At 45.3% G+C, this 17,530-nt stretch overlaps 3 protein-coding genes across 3 annotated transcripts; 2 read left to right on the top strand and 1 right to left on the bottom strand.

Annotated features, from left to right (window-relative positions):
• Positions 1-1,158: 1,158 nt before the first annotated feature.
• Positions 1,159-2,941, top strand: LOC129856698 (putative nuclease HARBI1). The gene is made up of 3 exons (XM_055924431.1): positions 1,159-1,702; positions 1,984-2,095; positions 2,190-2,941. The coding sequence occupies exons 1-3, from the start codon at positions 1,634-1,636 to the stop codon at positions 2,558-2,560; spliced, it is 552 nt and encodes a 183-aa protein (XP_055780406.1). The 5' UTR covers positions 1,159-1,633; the 3' UTR covers positions 2,561-2,941.
• Positions 2,942-4,519: 1,578 nt separating this feature from the next.
• On the bottom strand, positions 4,520-10,491 carry mettl25b (methyltransferase like 25B). Its single transcript, XM_055925864.1, has 8 exons — positions 10,372-10,491; positions 9,902-10,020; positions 9,585-9,801; positions 9,400-9,462; positions 9,142-9,279; positions 6,503-7,413; positions 6,053-6,237; positions 4,520-5,914 (listed from the first exon to the last, which is right to left on the bottom strand). The coding sequence occupies exons 1-8, from the start codon at positions 10,474-10,476 to the stop codon at positions 5,799-5,801; spliced, it is 1,854 nt and encodes a 617-aa protein (XP_055781839.1). The 5' UTR covers positions 10,477-10,491; the 3' UTR covers positions 4,520-5,798.
• Positions 10,492-11,393: 902 nt separating this feature from the next.
• On the top strand, positions 11,394-15,992 carry LOC129857532 (interferon-stimulated 20 kDa exonuclease-like 2). The gene is made up of 3 exons (XM_055925867.1): positions 11,394-12,092; positions 15,032-15,232; positions 15,394-15,992. The coding sequence occupies exons 1-3, from the start codon at positions 11,394-11,396 to the stop codon at positions 15,493-15,495; spliced, it is 1,002 nt and encodes a 333-aa protein (XP_055781842.1). The 3' UTR covers positions 15,496-15,992.
• The last annotated feature ends 1,538 nt before the right edge of the window (positions 15,993-17,530 follow it).

Genomic DNA, 17,530 nt, shown 5'->3' with positions numbered 1-17,530 from the left:
AACAAAGCACAAGCATATATTGTACCCAGAAGGTGCCTGCTCACACATTGTCTGTACTGTTTTAGCAGTGAAAAAGAATACCCACAGACAAGGCACGGGTGGTGGGTCACCAAAGGCTGACCTTACCCCAGCAGAGGACATGGCCTTGGAGCTAAATAAAGGCAGGCCCGTCTTAGAGGGGATCCCTGGGGAGAAAGAGACGAGCATAGGTTCCTCCCAAGATGCCACCCGCTTCATTCAAGGTATGTCCTTCCATCTCTACATGGGATACAACCACATTCATATTGAATCAATTTGGACTGTCTGACTTTGGTTTACCTATTGCCTTGCAGTGTCTGGCAGCACTGTGTTCCTGTTAGAGCCACCAGCACAAGCACCAGACGATGCTGATCCAGTGAGTACTCCATCAAAGGCATACTGTAGGCCTGGCATGTCTTGTCTACTAGCTTCAATATGAATCCGATTAAATGTGATAGGGTGAAGGCCCCAGTGCAGCAGCAACAGCACATGATGGAGACGATGATGAGGAGGAGACCATCTCTCTGGGTTCCAGAAGGCATGAGGTATCATGTTAAGACTGTGAAAGTACTATATACTCTACAATGGTGAGGAGTCCTCATCAAAATAAAAAAATCTAATTTCTTTTACAGGACCCAGATGCTATACAGTGGGAAAACCAGCCTGGCAACATAGTGCGTATTAATAAAAGGACACCACATCCAGCCAAATTCCAGCTGCGCTAATTGTATTGTGTTCACAGAGCTCACAAGCTATCAGAAAGTTGTATGGCAACCACCTCCGGCGCCAAATAGAACTGGCAGACATAGACATTCAGTACAAGAAGAAAAAGATGGAAAATCTTGCACTGGAGTCCGAAATAAAAAAGAGGACAATTAGGAAACTGGACCTTGAAATAAAAAAACTTGAGAGGGAGGTGAGATATGCCTTCAATGTACACTGTATGCTAACTGTAACACAAATGTATTAATCATTATTTTTCTTTCCTCCCCCAGCTCCAAGAAGATGACACAGCTCAAAATAAAAATTAGGTATATTCTCGTAAAGTCAAGTGAGCCATGACATATGAGCTCTTATTGTGAGCACACAGGACGGTGGCATCTTTCTAAGTTTTTTTAAATTTTCCCAGCAATCAGTACAACCAAGTCATCGTTATAAGGCATCGCCCTCTTTTGCCCACCCCCCCAGCACCAGGTGTGGCCACTAGCCTATATGAAGGCCCAAAATTGTGTGTTCCTTTCTGCTCTGACAATGGCATGCCCATTCGTGCGAGATGTGGTGGATGAAGAAGCACTTGTGCTGAGGAGAGCCTTCAGGCGAGAAAGGGTCTTCAGGGACCGGTTGGACCCACTGGCCTTCCCTGATGACCATCTATATGAAAGATACAGGTTTTCTGCAGATGGCATCAGGTATCTATGCAGACTACTGGGTCCCAGGATTAAGCACCGCACTGCACGGAGCCATGCACTGAGTGTGGAGCAAATGGTTTGTGTGGCCTTGCGCTTTTTTGCTAGTGGAGCCTTCCTGTACTCAGTGGGGGATGCAGAACCGCTGAACAAGGCCACAATTTGCCGCACAATAAGGAGTGTGTGTCTGGCTATCAAAGCATTAGCAGATGTCTTCATCTCCTTCCCTGGCCACAGAAGACTCTGTGACATCAAAGAGGAGTTCTATAGGATTGCAGGTAAGAGGATCTACAAATTACAGGACAACTGTTAACACATAGTAGGATACTCATTACTTTGTGTGACAGGTTTCCCCAATGTCATTGGTGCAGTGGACTGCACACACATAAGGATAAAAGCCCCCTCAGGTGCCCATGAGGCCGATTTTGTGAATAGGAAATCCTTTCACAGCATTAATGTTCAGGTGAACATAACTTTTTGATATTGTCCATTGACGAACACTCTGCATTGCCAGTGATGTGCATTGATTGGTGTAATATTCCTCATCTTATGATTTCAGATGGTCTGCAATGCTGACTGTGTGATCAGCAATGTTGTGGCAAAATGGCCTGGCTCAGTCCATGACTCCAGAATCTTTCGGGCCTCTGAAATCTATCAGTGCCTATCACAAGGTAAGCCACACAACCCCTATTTATAACCATCATGGCTGTGTCAAGAATATCACTGTGTTTATGAGGTAGTAATGATGAGATTTTGTGTTGACAGGTGAATTCTCTGGTGTGTTGCTGGGAGACAGGGGGTATGGCTGCCAGCCTTTTCTCCTGACACCTTTCACAGACCCCCAGGAAGCACAGCAGGCCTACAACCATGCCCATGCCAGGACCAGGGCCAGAGTTGAAATGACCTTTGGCCTCCTGAAGGCACGCTTTCACTGCCTTCACAAATTAAGGGTCAGCCCTGTTAGGGCATGTGATATTACTGTGGCTTGTGCTGTCCTCCACAATGTGGCCTGCCTGAGGAAGGAGAGGGCCCCCAGAGTGCCACCAGCCATGGACTGGGACAATCCGGCAATCTTCCCTGATGACGACAGTGGTCGGCTGCTGAGGGACCAATATGTGTTGAATTATTTTAGTTAGTATGTGTGCTTTCAATTTTGGTTAAATATGTCCTGCGGTGGCAGAGGAATTTGGTTTTTTTTGGGTTCGTTTTTTTACGAATTTGGCCTCTTATGATGTTTGTGCGGTATACTGTGTGTAATACAAGGCTGCAGGGAGGCTACTGCATCCATTCATTTGTCTGTTCAGTTGATGTGTATGGATTTGTCCTGCATTTATTTTAGTGTGCAGACATGCAGGGTGTGTTATATACAGACCTTTGAATGTGTATGTATCATTTTGTATAATATGCTTGGATTCTGTGCTTTCCATCTTGTAGAGTCACTGTGACTTCAGTTTCGAAAGGAGCTGATGGTTTACCTGCTTTGTTTTGTCCTTATTCAATAAAGGAACATAATGTTACACATTGTGTTTTTATATTCATATGGAATGTGTATTTGTTTATATGACAGAGTACTAGGGCCACACTGAAGAAAAAGGATAAAGTCATAAATTTATGAGGCTGGTTCTTTCTGCAGAAAAGCTACATATTGTTTTTACAGTTTTGATACTTATGACAATGTGATACTTAATATTCTGGCACATCAGCATGTCTTTGTTTATGAAACCATACTGAAGTACAATTTCACGAAATGCCCCACATCTGTCATTTTAACAACTGTCCTCCTTTAAAACAACTGGTTACAATATTATTACTTGTGTTTTTTTCCCCTCTGTGGCCCTAATATTCTATCATTTTATATATAGCCTTATAGTCTATGGGAAACTGTAAATTATCTAATGATAGCAACATCATCTAAAAATTACTTTTTATCCAAAATCATTGAAATTAATGATCACAAACGTTTAAATAATGAAAGTGGGTCTAGTTATATGTGATAACAATGTATAGTGAGCAGTGAAATAACTATTGTTTTCCATTTGTGGTGACTGCTGACTGACATTAGGGATGAGATTAAATAGATCCTGGAATTTAGCCTGGTCTGGAGCAGGCTAGCTCCACAGAATAAATCTCCATGGTAATTTATACCATAACATATCCTCCTGCCCCCTATCCATCTTTAGTGCAACCGGATTACGGATCAATTGAGCCAGGATCACCAAGATATCCTGGCTTAATCCCTTATCCTAGTTTTGTGCAACAGGCCCCTGGTCTGCTACCTATGCAAAAACATGGTAAACTGCACCCAACATTATAGTGAAGGATTTGCACTGAACTATCCCTTTCTGTTTGGCTAAAAACAAACAGTTCTGAACCAAGTTCCAAGTTCCCACGATGCAGACTGGTGACACTGATTAGAATGCAGCCAGACAATCTTAATGACATGCGAGGCTTGCTATAAATCAAACTTGCAAAAGAGAAACTGCTTTAGATTCTGTGTGACGATGCGTTGGCAGCAACAGAACACTGCAGTCTGACAACTTAACTGGCATCTGTGACCTAAGTCAGGATGCTTCAGTCATGTGTTAAACACGCCCTGTAACAAACTGATGTAGCTTCTTTCCATGAACAATGGCAACAATTTAATGACTACTGCAGACTGTAAAATGCAAACTATTTGTGGTTCAATAGTTAGAGGTACATCAAGATAATGTCTATGGCACATTTGTGGTCATGAGTCATGGACACAAGTAGGATATGACCAATGGTATGTGGTTGATCAAGATGTACTGATGCAGAGTAGTTGGTGCAACTAGCTGGTTGAATAAATCGAATAGCACCAACAAACTAGGTCCGTGGATAAGGTTGGATAAGGTTGAGATGTCTAGAGCTTGCCGGGCTTAAAATGAGCAACAGGTCAGGGGTTTCATGGATGACTGCTGCTGTGTAAAATACATTGGCTACGTTGGACTAATCCTTCAAAACTACAGGTCGATATGAGTATCAGCGACGAATGTGTCAATCCCTGAATATTAATGAGCAATGGCAACAATGACTACTGGAAACAGGCTTTGGAAAATAACTAAGGATTTCTCTGGTGAAGTCTAAATACTAGTCTTTATTCATTTACACAATTTGACAAAAGGGGCACATTCTCTCCCTTAAAGCAATTTTGTCCAGACATGAATATGAAAAAGCAGTTGCATTGTGTAGGGTTGCACCTTGACTCAAGTTGGTTGAGTGCCCTTCACTTCTTTCCACATTGTGATGAAATATTAGTCATTTGTCTCTGGCCATGTCCGAATACCCATACTTGCATCCTAAATATTTTGAGTATGCAAAAATAAGTTTTATAGTATGCAACATTTTGAAAATCAAGTATTCTTTAAATACCCAGATGTCATCCTTATTTCAGCTTTGACAACCAGATATGGGGATGTGCTACCAAAATTACCAAATAACATGAAACAATGCAATTGTGCATGACGCATTCTCAGTATGGGAAAACAAAGTTTTATAGTATGCAATTTTTTAAAATCAAGTATGGTTTGAATGTTACTTATTTCAGCTCATCTAGTAGAATCGATGCACATTTTTCCACAATGCATTGGAAGAGGTGGGCTGTGAGTGAGTGGCTACTTAGACCTAGGGCCAAACAAAATTAGGCAACTTAATTAGGAAGATGCCAAATAGCAACACTTCTGCAGTGGTGTTCAAATGTAATGTAGGCCAAGTAGTTTTTGTTCTCTTTAAAGTGATCATGAGTGTTGCATCGTAGGTTACATCTTTTGAAAACTTTTTTTTTTACACAAAGTTAATCTGTTCTCATTAAAGTGTTGTTCTGATGTCGTTCCCAATTATCAGTGCTTTAGTTTTATGTTGCTGTCCAGCAGTTTTGAATTTGCAATGCACCTGACTAAGTTTTTTTGTTGTCGATTTGAACATTTGAAAAGTTTTGGTGTGTGTACTAGGGTATTTGATTTCATTTCTATATGCACTTGGCGTTCACTAAATATGTTAATGAAACCAAAACCAGATTTACGTGCCTTCGAACAGGGTATGGTAGTAGGTGCCAAGTGCACTGGTTTGTGTCAAGAACTGCAACGCTGCTGGGTTTTTCACACGTTTCCCATGTGTATGGTTCACAACCCAAAGGACATCAAGACAACTATAACTCCATTACTATTCTATTCAGACGGTATGTGCAAAATAGTTTGCGACAATGAGTACATAGTATGCAGTTGAAGTATGTACTACGTTAGTATGGATATTCAGACACAGCTACTCACTTCTAAACTTACACTCCAAAGTCCTTGAGCACCAATGAGTAAGGGTGTAAACTCTGAACACAACACACAGTTTTAGAGGTGTCCTTGGTTATGGAAGGGTGCACTCAGTCTCCTTGTCGCTTGTCGGCTGCTTCAAAGCCATCAGTACCAGGTTTCGGGGAGAGAACGCAGGGTCAAAGAGTGGCACCAGCTGACTCTTTATACCTACACCAACAATCAAGCAATTACAAATAACACCTTTACTGTTAGCACTGGACCCACAAAAAATGATGTATGGAATCCAGATACAATATCAGTATACATTAAGATCTGATAATACACAGTCTCTGTACATTTCCTCACCTTTCTCCTGCAGGTATAGCATCCTATCCAGCAGCACCAGTGTCTCCACCACCGGTGCCAGTAGCAGAGCCAGGCTGAAGTAGACCACCACACGACCCTCCTGCCTCAGCATGGCCTCCACTCTGCAGGTGTCCAGGGGCAAGTCAGGGGGCAGGCCAACGCGGGGCAGACCCAGACGGGCATACCTGTGGGTACATGGTGAGAGGGGGTCAGGGGTACATATAAGATATATGATCATGTTTGACCTAAAGGCGATATAGAGGGAACGCAGATATTGAATTCCTAAATGTGATCATCAAAATGATCATTATACACAAGGATAATACCAAATAGTTTCTGAGACATATGCAAGGATATATTTCTTAAGTTTGCATCCTAACATACACTGAAAGCTGCTGCCTAATGATAAAGACTGAAGAGGTATGGATACAAACTTGGGTAAACACTCACTCTGTAAAGGGTAGTAGATGTGCTTTCTTTATTGCCTGGACTCCCGGCCTGCGCAGCTCTGGCTTCGCCTCCCTGATAACTGTCTCTAGGGTTGCCCGATAACAGTGCATCCTTAGCAACCCACTCTCCTCCCGCAGCCTGTGCATGTAGTCCTCTATGGCGTGACACGCCCCCTCCCGCGCCTTATAGGACAGCTGGTGTCCCGGCAACCCCTGCACCCAGGAGCTCATTGGGTAGCCAAACTCTGAGTGAGATGCCTCACTGGTGGGCAAAGGGGATAGGGGAGGGGCTATGAGGCCAGGGGGGTTGGGGTTCTCACTGGTGGTGATCTTCATGTAGCAGCACGCCACTGAGGTGATCCCGCGAACGTGAGGGCAGCTGGCAAAGTGGCGAAGGAGGGTGGCACTGAGGTCCCCGCAGGCATGGAGGCCTGTTAGGATAAAATCTGGACATCCCTGCACCTCTTCTACAGGGCAGACAACATCTTCTGTGGATGAACTCTCTTGGCAGAAAGAGTGGACATATGGGCCTTGCCCGGCTTCAGTCTTGCAGAGACGTTTTGGAAACGAGAGTGAGCTAGACCGGGGTTCATGTTTTACACTAGTAAAAGAGTTTGTACATGTATTGTCATTATTCTTGAGTGGGGATGCAGCCTGGCCATTGTCTGAACAACCCAGGAATTCTGATTCTGCAGTCAACACAGGCTGGTCTCCGTGCCCATGTTGCTGATCAGCTTCTGACATGAACTCCCGCTGTCTCTTCTTACTGGGTCCAGCCGGAGCGGTCTGATCCTCACAGACACATTTACCATTTCCTACCTGCTTGACGAAGTCTTTCCATGATGCTTTGGGGTTGACCCAGCCAGCCACATGGCAGGGTGAGGGGCCAGATCTAGAGAGCGGAGGTCCATTCTGAAAGAGTAAGAGCAGTATAAATACACTGCTCAAAAAAATAAAGGGAACACTAAAATAACACATCCTAGATCTGAATGAATTAAATATTCTTATTAAATACTTTTTTCTTTACATAGTTGAATGTGCTGACAACAAAATCACACAAAAATGATCAATGGAAATCAAATTTATCAACCCATGGAGGTCTGGATTTGGAGTCACACTCAAAATTAAAGTGGAAAACCACACTACAGGCTGATCCAACTTTGATGTAATCTCCTTAAAACAAGTCAAAATGAGGCTCAGTAGTGTGTGTGGCCTCCACGTGCCTGTATGACCTCTCTACAACGCCTGGGCATGCTCCTGATGAGGTGGCGGATGGTCTCCTGGGGGATCTCCTCCCAGACCTGGACTAAAGCATCCGCCAACTCCTGGACAGTCTGTGGTGCAATGTGACGTTGGTGGATGGAGCGAGACATGATGTCCCAGATGTGCACAATTGGATTCAGGTCTGGGGAACGGGCGGGCCAGTCCATAGCATCAATGCCTTCCTCTTGCAGGAACTGCTGACACACTCCAGCCACATGAGGTCTAGCATTGTCTTGCATTAGGAGGAACCCAGGGCCAACCGCACCAGCATATGGTCTCACAAGGGGTCTGAGGATCTCATCTCGGTACCTAATGGCAGTCAGGCTACCTCTGGCGAGCACATGGAGGGCTGTGCGGCCCCCCAAAGAAATGCCACCCCACACCATGACTGACCCACCGCCAAACCGGTCATGCTGGAGGATGTTGCAGGCAGCCGAACGTTCTCCACGGCGTATCCAGACTCTGTCACGTCTGTCACATGTGCGTGTGAACCTGCTTTCATCTGTGAAGAGCACAGGGCGCCAGTGGCGAATTTACCAATCTTGGTGTTCTCTGGCAAATGCCAAACGTCCTGCACGGTGTTGGGCTGTAAGCACAACCCCCACCTGTGGACGTCGGGCAATCATACCACCCTCATGGAGTCTGTTTCTGACCGTTTGAGCAGACACATGCACATTTGTGACCTGCTGGAGGTCATTTTGCAGGGCTCTGGCAGTGCTCCTCCTTGCACAAAGGCGGAGGTAGCGGTCCTGCTGCTGGGTTGTTGCCCTCCTACGGCCTCCTCCACGTCTCCTGATGTACTGGCCTGTCTCCTGGTAGCGCCTCCGTGCTCTGGACACTACGCTGACAGACACAGCAAACCTTCTTGCCACAGCTCGCATTGATGAGCCATCCTGGATGAGCTGCACTACCTGAGCCACTTGTGTGGGTTGTAGACTCCGTCTCATGCTACCACTAGAGTGAAAGCACCGCCAGCATTCAAAAGTGACCAAAACATCAGCCAGGAAGCATAGGAACTGAGAAGTGGTCTGTGGTCACAACCTGCAGAACCACTCCTTTATTGGGGGTGTCTTGCTAATTGCCTATAATTTCCACCTTTTGTCAATTCCATTTGCACAGCATGTGAAATGTATTGTCAATCAGTGTTGCTTCCTAAGTGGACAGTTTGATTTCACAGAAGTGTGATTGACTTGGAGTTACATTGTGTTGTTTAAGTGTTCCCTTTATTTTTTTGAGCAGTGTATTTAATTCTTCATTACATTGCATATTAGCAATATTCACCTAATTGCTTAATAACTCTGGTTTTACAAAAAATGCCTAGTCTGAGCCAATCAACTGTGCCTTTCTTGCACTTTACTGAGCATTCTGGTGCATTACCTTCCTCTGCCTCTCCTTCTCTAGCGTCCACAGAAGCTGTCCATCATATTTGGATGCCATGGAAACTAAAGTGGAATCAGCCTCAATTCCAGTCACAGACAGACCAAGCCCAAACGACAAGAAACGAGTCAAATGGCCCTAGGGAGACCAGTAGGGATACACAATCATATACCGTGACAAATCTCATTGTTAGGCAGATTACAAAAAGTAATATTGTGTGACACCTAGGTCTGATAACAAGACTGAATATTAGGTTACCTGTCCAGAACCTACATCCACCACACTATTGCAGTCTGTCAGGTCACACAGCTGCTTCACCAACTGTGGAGAGAGATTAACAGATTAGTGTCAACAACAACTGAAATGCTTATTTGAATCAGCAGCATATATAAAAAAGTAGTATGCACATCCATATATATGCAAATGAGTATGCACATCTTTACCGTGCCCAGACTCCGGATCTCATGCTGCTTCTTGGGTTTCACATGTTTCCTAAATATGTGTCCCAGCAGTGAGCTCTGACTCTTGTTCTCCAAGAACTCCTCTGGCTTCAGCATGCCCACTTCATGTCCCCGCTTGCCCTGGGGTGTCCTGGGGAACGTCAGGGCATGCGCGGTGGCCCGAAAAGCCAATAGTGAAAGAGGCCATACACAAGAGTAGCTGAAATTTAAAAAAAGTACAATTGTATAAGTTATTTCAAACTGTTTTATGATATAGAATCCAATTCAAATTGAACGAATACACTGGTATGACTGAATACCTTCGATTCACATTCAATCTGTCCAATAGGAGGTCAGCTATTTGTGGGGGTGACAGGTCACAGAGGATCTGTTGCCATCTGGTAGGCAATGTAGCCCATAGATCCTCACTGAAGAATTCCTATGGCAGGAGAAAACATGATCAATAACACATTAATTGAAGAGTAGCTAGAGAAATCGATTCAGGGGCCCTTTGATCCAGGGATCAAGCTTAATGGGAGGTGTAGGGTGAAGTTGCCTCTAGACGCTGACCTTTGGTCAGTTTAGCATTTTTCCAAATAATGGTTTGGGTCAGAATTGAGGGAGGGGAAATTAAACCTAGATCTGTAGGGGAAACTTCAACCTGGAGCGGAGGACTCGAGACTTGATAGCAGTATATCACGTGATCATCTTATAATCAAATAGCCTTATAAAAACCTGCAGCAGCGTAACGTAAAAAACATAGAAATATAATGAGTTGCTTGCTACGTACAATTATGAAGGAATCGGAGATGTGTTTGTATGTCGACAGAAAATATGTAAGATTTCTTGCCAACTCTCTTTGCTGCTCTGCTGAAAGTGTCGGTGAGCACATCATTCGACCGTCGCACCGGCAACTGACCGGTTATAATGTGTATAATTAAACATTTCAACAATACACTATTACAACCGAGTGAAAGAGTTTTATATAACGACGATAAGAAGCTCTTCCTCACAACACGACCTCTGAACCGGAAGTAATCGACTGTTTAGCTGCTAAGGATGTCGTAGCATGGTGCTATGTTTATAGGTCGGTGTATATGTGTCATTTGTTGTATAACGCTGATTTCGGCACCATATTTTCAGGACACAATATGAGTTTAGACATAGTTAAATTAGTCTGTCTGGAGAATAAAGTTTAATTCCTAGCTAGCTAATGTTCGAGTCGCTGTTTCGAATAGCTTAGCATCAGAGCTAGCTAGTATTACTGTAGCTAGATAGTAAGCTAGCCAAGGACCCAATGCTAGCTCGCCTAAGCCGTATTTTCTACTGTAATATCACCCTAACAGCTATCTATCAAGCTAACATTTACACTACACGGATTACACATACTTTTCGAAAATACCTCATACTTTTCAAAATACCTCATTACCTTAATTGTGGCTAGTTAGTTACGTCGCCTCAATGTGTTTCATGCTAAGCTAGTAACGTTACCAAACTAGCTAGATTATATAAACAGCGAACTAGCTGGCAAGTTAACTTCTTTGTTTGTCATGACTAGAATGTTTTCCCAAAATTTCAGACATGATAACTGATTTTTTAACGTAAATCAATTTTCTTTTTGTCCAGGTATCACAATACCGCTTCAATTGATGTCATGACAATTGGGTCAGAATGGCATTTGATTAAAACAAATATTTGAACCTAATTTTGCACAGCAGTGAAGGCCTTTATGTCCAGTTGGAGGGAGTGGGACGTCAACAGTTTTAATCCAAGAGCAAACCTAGTCACAGTTGAGGAAGATTCCCCTCCAAGATGTCGGACATGATGTTAAACCTGGACTGTTCTGGCAGCAGTGGACCCTGTAAGGACTCATCGGGAAGCAACAAACACAAGGCATTTATCGACAGGCGGCGACTCTTGGAGAAAAAGAGTTACCTCAACAAGAAGCAGAACCAGCACTATCAAAGACAAGGGAATAAACATCAGGGCCCGCTTCCCAGGGCCAATCGGCCGTCTCAACCCAATGCTGCACACAACAAAAGCTCTGCTCACACTCAGAATACTCACAGTAAAAGTTCATATCACATAGCCAGTTCAGAGCATGCCAGAGGTGTTGCTTCCAAGCCTGCATCATCCACAAGCAGCTCAACATCCTTGACCATTACTGTGAAGAATTCCACCAATCCTGAGCAATCCACTTCGACTATCACCCCGGGGCACCAACCCCCACCCACCAGGGCTGTTGCCCACTGCGCCCCTGTCCCAAGAGGGTCAGCCCTCTTTTGTAACCCCCTGAAGTACCTTGCCATGGACTGTGAGATGGTTGGCACGGGCCCCAAGGGTCGCAACAGTGAGCTGGCACGATGCAGTATTGTCTCCTATGATGGAGACGTGGTGTATGACAGGTACATCAAGCCCACCAACGCAGTCACTGACTACCGGACTCGTTGGAGTGGCATCTCCTGGCATCAACTGGTCAAAGCCATGCCATTTCAACATGCCAGGAAGGAGGTAAGAAGCCTCCCAGAGGAGAATGTTCGAAGGAGGATAAAAAATGTTTTTTTCCACCGAAAAGGACCTATGAGCATATCACATTTGGTGTCAAATGAAAGCAAGAGTATATTTGGGGGAAATGAAGGCATAGATACATTTTTCAACCATTTCCCATCTTGAAAATGTGATATTAGCAATGGCTTTGATTTCTGGATAAACAGATGGAATAGGGGCCTTAGAAAACATATACCAAAAAAAGTATTTAAAAGGTATCAGAAATAAATCAAAACATAGTAATGTAAAGACCCCTGCCAATTATTATCAACACTTTTTTTACCTCCTGTAAGTTTAATAAATATTGCCTTCCAATACCAAAAGCCTGCATGTTTAAAATGTTTTCAAACTTCTCTCTCTCATGAGGAAGGAGGATAATGAAAGTTCACAGAAGTAACAAGTAAAGGTAGACCTACCAATAAGTTATAGACAGACATGCTCCTGACCCACATCGGCAGGCTGAGCATTACTGTAAATGGCAAGAGTAGTCATCTGACGCCCACCCAGAGGGTGGCCTTCATTGGCATGGTACTGGACTGAGTCCTCATGAGAGCACGCCTGCCTACGAGAAGGGTTCAGGTGATCCATCTTGCCTTGACCACTTTCTGCAGAGGCTGGTGGTATCCGCCCTGACCTGCCAACGCCTGATGGACTTGCTGACGGCGGCCTCGTTGCTGATTCCCCTGGGCCTGCTCCATCTCCGGTCTTAGTCAATAGTGGTTCAACTTCCACCGGCTGCACCCAAAGCACCACCGTCACTGCCAGCTGCGGGCCTCAGGGCATTGTTGAGGTTGTGGTGTCGCTCTTTTCTCTCAGGTGGGGTGGAGATGCTGAGGATGTGCCGCCGGGAGCTGGTCAACACTGACGCCTCCCAGATTGGCTGGGGGGGTGTGACCAAGGGCAGGTCGGCCAGCGGCTGTTGGCTACCCCCTTGGAGCAGCATGCACATCAATACACTAGAGCTCTGAGCTGTACTGCTGGCCCTGCGGTCTTTTCTTCCACATCTGAAAGGAAGACGTCCTGGTGAGAACGGACAACACCACAGTGGTGGCTTACATCAACCATCAGGGTGGACTGAGGTCCCACCGCCTCAATCTTATAGCACGGGAGCTCCTTCTCAGGGCTGTCTAGCGTCTCTACGCGCAGCACACGTACCTGACATCCTGAGTGTGGCAGCGGATATGCTCTCGAGGGAGGCTCCGCCACCTTGGGACTGGAGTCTACATCCCCAGGTGGTGCAGCACCTGTGGGGGAAGTTCGGGAGGGCTCAGGTGGACCTGTTTGCCTCCCTGGAGAGAATGCACACTTCCCCCTGTGGTACTCCATGTCGGAGCCACCAGGGCCTCTGGGCTTGGATGCTCTGGCTCACGATTGACCAGGGCTGGAGCTTTATGTATTCCCCCCTTTTCCCCTGATCCAGGCTGTGCTGGACAGGACCAGGATGACAGAGCATCGTCTGCTTCTGGTGGCCCCATACTGGCCCAGACAACCCTGGTTCAGCCTTCTCCCGTCCCTGTTGTCTGGGACATCTTGGCAACTTACCCTGAGACTGGATTTGCTGTCTCAGGCTGGGGGATCTCTGTGGCATCCAAGGCTGCACCGCCTCAGTCTGTGGGCTTGGCCACTGAACGGCACCAATGATCCATGTTAGGACTACAGGAGGGTGTAATGAACACCAGAGCGCAACCGCAGCATACCAGTTGCGTTGGCGGTTCTTCTCTTAGTGCACTGGTATTGAGGTTGTGCCCGAGTCATGCGGGGTGCAGTATGTCCTCCAATACCTGCAGTCTCGCTTGGATGAGGGCTTGACAGCCTCTACACTGAGCGGGTATTTGGCTGCTATATCTGCCTGCCGTGGGGTGGATGGACAGTCCAGTGGGGCGCCATCCCTTGGTTTCCAGGTTTATGAAGGGGGTTCGTCACCTGCGTCCAGCTAGGATCCGCTCAATGGCGATCTGGATGTGGTCTTGGCAGCTTTGGTAAAGCCGCCTTTCGAACCGTTGGAGCTTGCCTCCTTGAAACACCTCTCCATGCTCTTTCGGTAAGTTCTGAGTGCTACCGGATTGACCCCGGGGGAGGAGTATATTGCTCCGCCCCAACCCTTCATTCCTCCCGAAGGCTCTGTCAGACAGGCATGTGAACATCCCTTTTATCCTGTCTGCTTACGACCCCCCCCCCCCCCCCCCCCCCCCCCCCAGCAGTTGCACAGTCAGTGAAAACAACAGATCAGCTCTTTGTCTGCTATGGTGAGAGAGTCCTGGGGGCTGGATCGTGACCCCGATTACTGCCAGTGCTGGGATCTGTGGTGGCACATTCAACACGAGGTGTGACTGCGTCCTTGGCTCTACTGAGAGGAGTGCCCCTCGCTGAGATCTGTGCTGCGGCCACCTGGGCTTCCTCTTGCACCTTTACTAGATACTCTCGGGTAAATGTGGCACCTCCCTTTGCGGTTGGTTCAGCGGTCCTGGGTGTCGCCTCCCCTTCCGGGGACTGTGCCGGGACCTCCTTCCACATTGACGGCCCCTGCGTCTCAGTCCCCGCGCTGTGACTTTGCCGCTGGCTGGCCAGGTCCCTCTAGCACTGACTAATCTGGTACGTGTATGCCAATATATTTGATTCAGTGCACCGGAAGTTGCACTGCATTTTCACAACGTGCAAGTTTGCACTCAGCAGACATGAAATTTGCTCAGTGATTTAAACAATTGAGGGAACATTGGTTGTATGGTTTGTTAAACTTTGAAATAAATGGTTTTTGTTTGGCATACATTTTCAAGTGAAAAACTGAGTCAAAGCGTAAATCCGTTACTGTGGAATTGCCCCTTAATCTATTCTATTTGGACCTTTACTTTACTAAACATGACCATGATATCATTTGATCTCTTATTTGTATCCCCCTCCTATAGATTCTGAAGATCCTTGCAGGAAAGGTGGTGATAGGGCATGCTGTCCACAATGACTTCAAATCCCTAAGTTACAATCACCCTGCTGTCTTAACGCGGGACACCTCCCGCATTCCTCTCCTCAACCAGAAGGCTGGCTTTCCAGAGAAAGATGTTGCCTCACTGAAAAGACTCACCAAGGCCCTGTTCAACCGCAACATCCAGGTGAGAAGAGACTTCTGATTGAAACAGGATTGATTTTAATATAATCTACAGTGATTCAGTCTGGGTTGTTCTAGTCTCAACAAAAGTAGTAAGCTAATAAACCTCTTATTGTGTAGCTTATGTTATTTTGAAGTAAGAAGAAATTCCCCTTGTGTTCTCAGACTGGGAAGAAGGGGCACTCGTCTGTGGAGGACGCCAAAGCCACCATGGAACTGTACAAAGTTGTGGAGGTGGAGTGGGAGAGGACCTTAGCCTCCAAATAAAAAAAAGCCAGTTAAAGCCTGTATGGACTAAACTGGTGAACGGGTTGAGAGATGGTATGGACGTATCATTTTTAACATTTAGAAATCACTATCAGGTCTTCCACTTCTCACCTCAGCCACTTTTGTCTATTTTTCTACTTCTGTAAAAAAAAAAAATGCCTTCAGGGTTGCAGTTTATTTTGTGGTGGATAACCTATGCCACAAGATGGCAGTCCTCTGCCACAGGTGCAGTCTATTTTCTCGGTTTAATTAATGAATTTCTAATACAGTACTGTGATATATTTTTTTTGCTTTGAATTGTCTAGAGTTATTTGTTCAGACACTTCTAATTTTATATATTCAATTGTTAACATACAGTATCTCAGTACATGTTCATTTTGACGGGTGAAAGTAAAATCGATTTTAATGCAACTGCAGTATAATGATGAAATTGGTTTTAAACAAGCATTGTAATGGCAAACATGGGGGGGAAATAAATAAATGACCATTGCAAACTTTTAAGCCTACATTACTTATTGATAATAACTATTAGAGGCAATTGTATGTCTGTCCAGGGACTTGAGATTGAACAGGGGTTTCTAGAATCTTTCTTGAAGGGTTCTTGTGAAAGTAGACTGTGGTCCTATTGACTCACAACTGTTACCAAGACACCATTCAACACAACAGTGTGCCAGAATGATGTGATTAGACTACAGCCCCAGTAGTCATTAAACAAACATCATGCATTGTCGTCCAGTTTCATTTCAGTGGATAATTTAGCGACGCATTAGCTTAATGGCAATACTCAATTAAAAGCATTTGTGTCAAAACTAAAAAAGATTTCACCTGGAAATCCCATTGATTCATGTTGCTGTTGACATCTGTTGGAGCTGACTGTGGACTTATACTGCAGTGCCCCGGTCAGGGTGTGAACTCTGCTACTGCCTTTGGCTGTTCTGTTTTCCCCCTCCTTCTGTGAAGACCTATGCTAGCTATTCAAAGAGAACCGTTCTGTTATTCTCATGTCAGCCTTGGCCTAACCTCTATTGACCGAGCAGGCAACTGAAAACCACGGTATCGCCACCGCTTGTGCCAGAGCTCCTGATGGCTAAATCCAGGACATTACACCTTCTCTCCAGAATGTATCAGTGATTCTGAGAGGGCACACCACTCTATGCCAGTCTTCCCGGCTGCCACCCATTCACTGGTTATGTGGACCCTTGTTTTATCTTGACTCTTCACAACTATCCACTGAGGTTAAAAGACAATTCATTTCACAAAAAAATCTTTGACTTGTTGGAGCTTTTCATCGTTTCCTCTTGTCAGAAAGGTTTTTACCATTTCATGTCAAGGAATAAATTGTGTCTCATGCATATTCACTGTTAACTCCTCTCCCACTTGTGTAGGCACCACAAAGTGGACCTTTACAAATGGCAGAGAAGCCTGAGCTCTAAATTCTGCCACAAAATGCCTGTAGGTGCCGTGCAGAGAAGTCATTGCGTAAGGTTGAGAATTGACCTTCTACCAACGCATTCATCAGTGACACAGCTGAAGTATGCAGCTTGTGAGATGAGCCAAACATGTTCTCATTAATGTTGTTAATTTGAAAAGGCAGTAAAGTATTACAGCAGTGGAACAATCGGGTCAGTGATCAGATTTAATCGCAGGTGGAATGCATGTCTTTGTGCCATGAAGGGATATAGCTGAATGAATTGGGGAACGTTGCCTGGAATGAAAGTATGTCCAGAGCAAGTTAAAGTTGTAACCTACATGTGTTTTCTACAATGATGTTTTGGCCCTCACATCATTATCAATTTATAACATTGACATGGATGGTCGCAATAACCAATAATGAACTAGACTGGGGGTGGGAAATGCATGGCGAAAATATCGGGCGACTCTCTGAGCCAGCCTACAATCATATCCATGCCTCTGGGCCTGCAGTCCAACAGCGTCGTCCGTTCCACTGGCTTCCCAGCACCCATGTTGACCGTCCCGCACCATGCCTATATGTTAAATTCCTTCACAGCCTGCCACTCGGCCGCAACTGTCAGCT

Source organism: Salvelinus fontinalis, chromosome 6 (assembly GCF_029448725.1).
Source record: "Salvelinus fontinalis isolate EN_2023a chromosome 6, ASM2944872v1, whole genome shotgun sequence".
In the NCBI taxonomy this organism is placed as follows: Eukaryota; Metazoa; Chordata; class Actinopteri; order Salmoniformes; family Salmonidae; genus Salvelinus; species Salvelinus fontinalis.
Note: the sequence above shows the minus strand (reverse complement) of the source record. Positions and strands in the feature narration are given on the sequence as shown.

What these genes read in the sequence shown, in the direction of transcription:
- LOC129857532 (XM_055925867.1), top strand. Translation starts at nt 11,394, where the DNA reads ATGTCGGACATGATGTTAAACCTGGACTGTTCTGGCAGCAGTGGACCC. An exon ending in TTCAACATGCCAGGAAGGAG is followed by an intron (nt 12,093 to 15,031) that starts GTAAGAAGCCTC and finishes CCCCTCCTATAG; the next exon opens with ATTCTGAAGATCCTTGCAGG. An exon ending in TGTTCAACCGCAACATCCAG is followed by an intron (nt 15,233 to 15,393) that starts GTGAGAAGAGAC and finishes TTGTGTTCTCAG; the next exon opens with ACTGGGAAGAAGGGGCACTC.
- mettl25b (XM_055925864.1), bottom strand. Translation starts at nt 10,476, where the DNA reads ATGATGTGCTCACCGACACTTTCAGCAGAGCAGCAAAGAGAGTTGGCA. An exon ending in AGATCCGGAGTCTGGGCACG is followed by an intron (nt 9,463 to 9,584) that starts GTAAAGATGTGC and finishes CTCTCTCCACAG; the next exon opens with TTGGTGAAGCAGCTGTGTGA. An exon ending in GCTATACCTGCAGGAGAAAG is followed by an intron (nt 5,915 to 6,052) that starts GTGAGGAAATGT and finishes TTGTTGGTGTAG; the next exon opens with GTATAAAGAGTCAGCTGGTG.
- LOC129856698 (XM_055924431.1), top strand. Translation starts at nt 1,634, where the DNA reads ATGTCTTCATCTCCTTCCCTGGCCACAGAAGACTCTGTGACATCAAAG. An exon ending in GGAGTTCTATAGGATTGCAG is followed by an intron (nt 1,703 to 1,983) that starts GTAAGAGGATCT and finishes TTATGATTTCAG; the next exon opens with ATGGTCTGCAATGCTGACTG. An exon ending in CTATCAGTGCCTATCACAAG is followed by an intron (nt 2,096 to 2,189) that starts GTAAGCCACACA and finishes TTGTGTTGACAG; the next exon opens with GTGAATTCTCTGGTGTGTTG.